The sequence below is a fragment of the Morone saxatilis genome, unplaced genomic scaffold, assembly GCF_004916995.1.
Source record: "Morone saxatilis isolate NCDOM2014 unplaced genomic scaffold, NCSU_SB_2.0 Contig16, whole genome shotgun sequence".
Taxonomy (NCBI): Eukaryota; Metazoa; Chordata; class Actinopteri; family Moronidae; genus Morone; species Morone saxatilis.
In genome coordinates this window covers 8,872,328-8,874,545 of record NW_023339718.1, presented here as the reverse complement: position 1 = coordinate 8,874,545, position 2,218 = coordinate 8,872,328, and the positions used below count along the sequence as shown (strand labels likewise).

Genomic DNA, 2,218 nt, shown 5'->3' with positions numbered 1-2,218 from the left:
ATATCTACTCAGCGTTGTAAGTTAAATGTTATAACACCGTTATTATAATATTATTACAGCAGCCAGGTGTTTAATCTGTACGCTTTTTTAAATGTTGCAGTAAACAGCGGTGTTTTACCTGCTCAGTGTGACTCCAGTGTGAGGAATCAGAGTTGAGTAAGAACACAGGCAGAGACAACAGCTCCTAGTATTTCAATGTCACATGACTCGTCATTTGAGATGACAAAGCGATGAAAAAAGCAAGATGGGCCCTTTAAACACAGCTGTGGGTCGGCCCATAACCCGGATGTGGGAGAAGATTATGCTCTCAATCGCATGTACTCTTTGGTAATGTGAGCATACCATTGACAGTAGGATACAAACTAAGAGGCAGGTGTCTATCTTGCTTTGCATATACAGAACATCGTTCTCCGGTCAACGGCTGCGCCAGAGTCTAACTGACATTAACTAACTAAGTAACGTTAGCTTTAACTGGAGTTAACGCATCAACACATACTTCTCCACTAACGTTGCTTCTCGGTCTCACCGTGTGTTTTAACCATTGACACGTTTACATTTATATATATATATATATATATATATATATATTCACTTTTAACACAAGCGAGACTTTTTGTGGCGAGTTGTTCGTCCACACTAACTACATTTCCCACAATTCACCTAACGCAGCAGACGCACGTTCTAGAACCCTGACGATTCTTCTGGCGCGACTCGCTAACGTCCGTTTAACGCAGCTTACGTCCGGAGCAGTTCACGCCACAGGGGCCGTTCATTTGGGGGGGGGACACCTCTGCTTCTAGGTGGTCTCATAACAGGGGAAGACCTGGACCCTGCACTGCCTGTTGCTGTGTGCTAACGCGAGAATCCCACAGCAAAACACTGCGAACTGACGGAGACTAGCTAGAACAACAACAACAACAACAACAACAACATCGAGGGGCAGGGCAGCTGCACAGGTCGGTCTGCAACGATGCATGTTTCGGGTTAACTAACTTGTGCAAAGTTGTTACACAGCACAGGGATGACCGTGCCATTTTATATTAACAGTCCGTTTTATCCGTAATGCCATATTTACAGTGGCATTGTAGCTAGCGCGATCCAGACATATTTATAACTTGTGCGTCATGTAGGTTACAGAAAACACCGTCAGCTTATCTGATCATCAGATCCGTCACCGGTTTGTCTCTCCAAATCGTTTCCTCGACTGGACCACCTTTATGCATCACTCTGCTCTCACAAGCAGTGGAGTGAGGTTCCTGCCAGCCATGTATTCATTTTCAGGCCCGACAAGCCTTCCTGAATTTGACCTGGGACATCCGAGTACCTCTGATCACCTACAGAGAGCAACACTGTCCAACAGGTATGTGGCAGAGGATTTTGGGGAGTGTAAACTCCCTCTATACACTATGTCAGAAAATACATTGGCAGTACTTGATATAACTTTTCAATCTCAAACCTGCCATGTTGTGTTTCTGTGCCACAGCAGCTGGGAGACCAGATGCCTCAGGAAGCACCGGAGGAGAGTTGATGATGAGTAAGTGAAAGATGCACAGAAAAAGCAGTCTCTCTTAACATTCGACAATGCGTGGAATACTCAAATATATACATATATGAGAGTTATAATGAATATCTTAATGTTTTCTCAGGGGATGCAGTGCCAAAAGGAGGAGGTTAATGTACGAGGCAGAAGTGGACATTTCAGAGAACTCAAACACTAGCAATCGTCATGAGTGGCCTACAGCAAACAGCTGCCCGTCTCTGTCTGCACAGCAAGCCAGCCCTGCACCTCCAAAGCCCTGCCCAGCGCCTCAGCCCTTGACTTTGCCTCAGCCCTCCAACCCCCCTCTGTCCCGACCCGAGACAGAGAGCTCCTGTATGGAGATAGAGGCAGCTCAGAGGAGACTTCAGGAGATTGAGGACAGGTACGCAATAACATGGTTGCAAAACTGACAACAACGCTTAAATGTGAAAAGACAAAATATATGGTGTGACTTTCCCAACAACATTCAGACTTTGTAAGCGCCCCGTGTGAATACAGGGTAAACGTGTCTGTGACTGTACACAGAAGTCACTATAGTTACTCACCCGAGTGGCAGCGCCTCATAGACAAAGAAACACAGCTAAATTAGTTACATGCTGTTGTGCAGTCAAATGGACTAATGGCTAAAGGCTAAAGAGAAGCATCATGAAGCGATACTTTATTTTGTTTTTGTTTATC

At 45.2% G+C, this 2,218-nt stretch overlaps 2 protein-coding genes across 4 annotated transcripts in view; one reads left to right on the top strand and one right to left on the bottom strand.

The window, feature by feature from the left end:
- The window catches only part of tcn2 (transcobalamin II), a 3,873-nt gene extending 3,661 nt beyond the window's left edge, over window positions 1-212 (bottom strand). Inside the window, exon 1 of one of the 2 annotated variants that reach the window (XM_035658106.1) lies at window positions 119-212. The gene's annotated coding sequence lies outside the window, so the exon portion shown is untranslated. The remainder of the gene's footprint in view (window positions 1-118) is intronic. The other variant, XM_035658107.1, reaches the window with a different exon arrangement.
- A 411-nt stretch (window positions 213-623) lies between these two features.
- Window positions 624-2,218, top strand: part of ccdc117 (coiled-coil domain containing 117) — a 3,706-nt gene continuing 2,111 nt past the window's right edge. The window contains exons 1-3 of one of the 2 annotated variants that reach the window (XM_035658114.1): window positions 624-1,360; window positions 1,487-1,534; window positions 1,647-1,922. In XM_035658114.1, coding sequence (XP_035514007.1) covers window positions 1,218-1,360; window positions 1,487-1,534; window positions 1,647-1,922 — 467 coding nt within the window. In that variant the 5' untranslated portion in view covers window positions 624-1,217. Of the gene's footprint in view, window positions 1,361-1,483; window positions 1,535-1,646; window positions 1,923-2,218 lie in introns of both variants that reach the window. The other variant, XM_035658113.1, reaches the window with a different exon arrangement.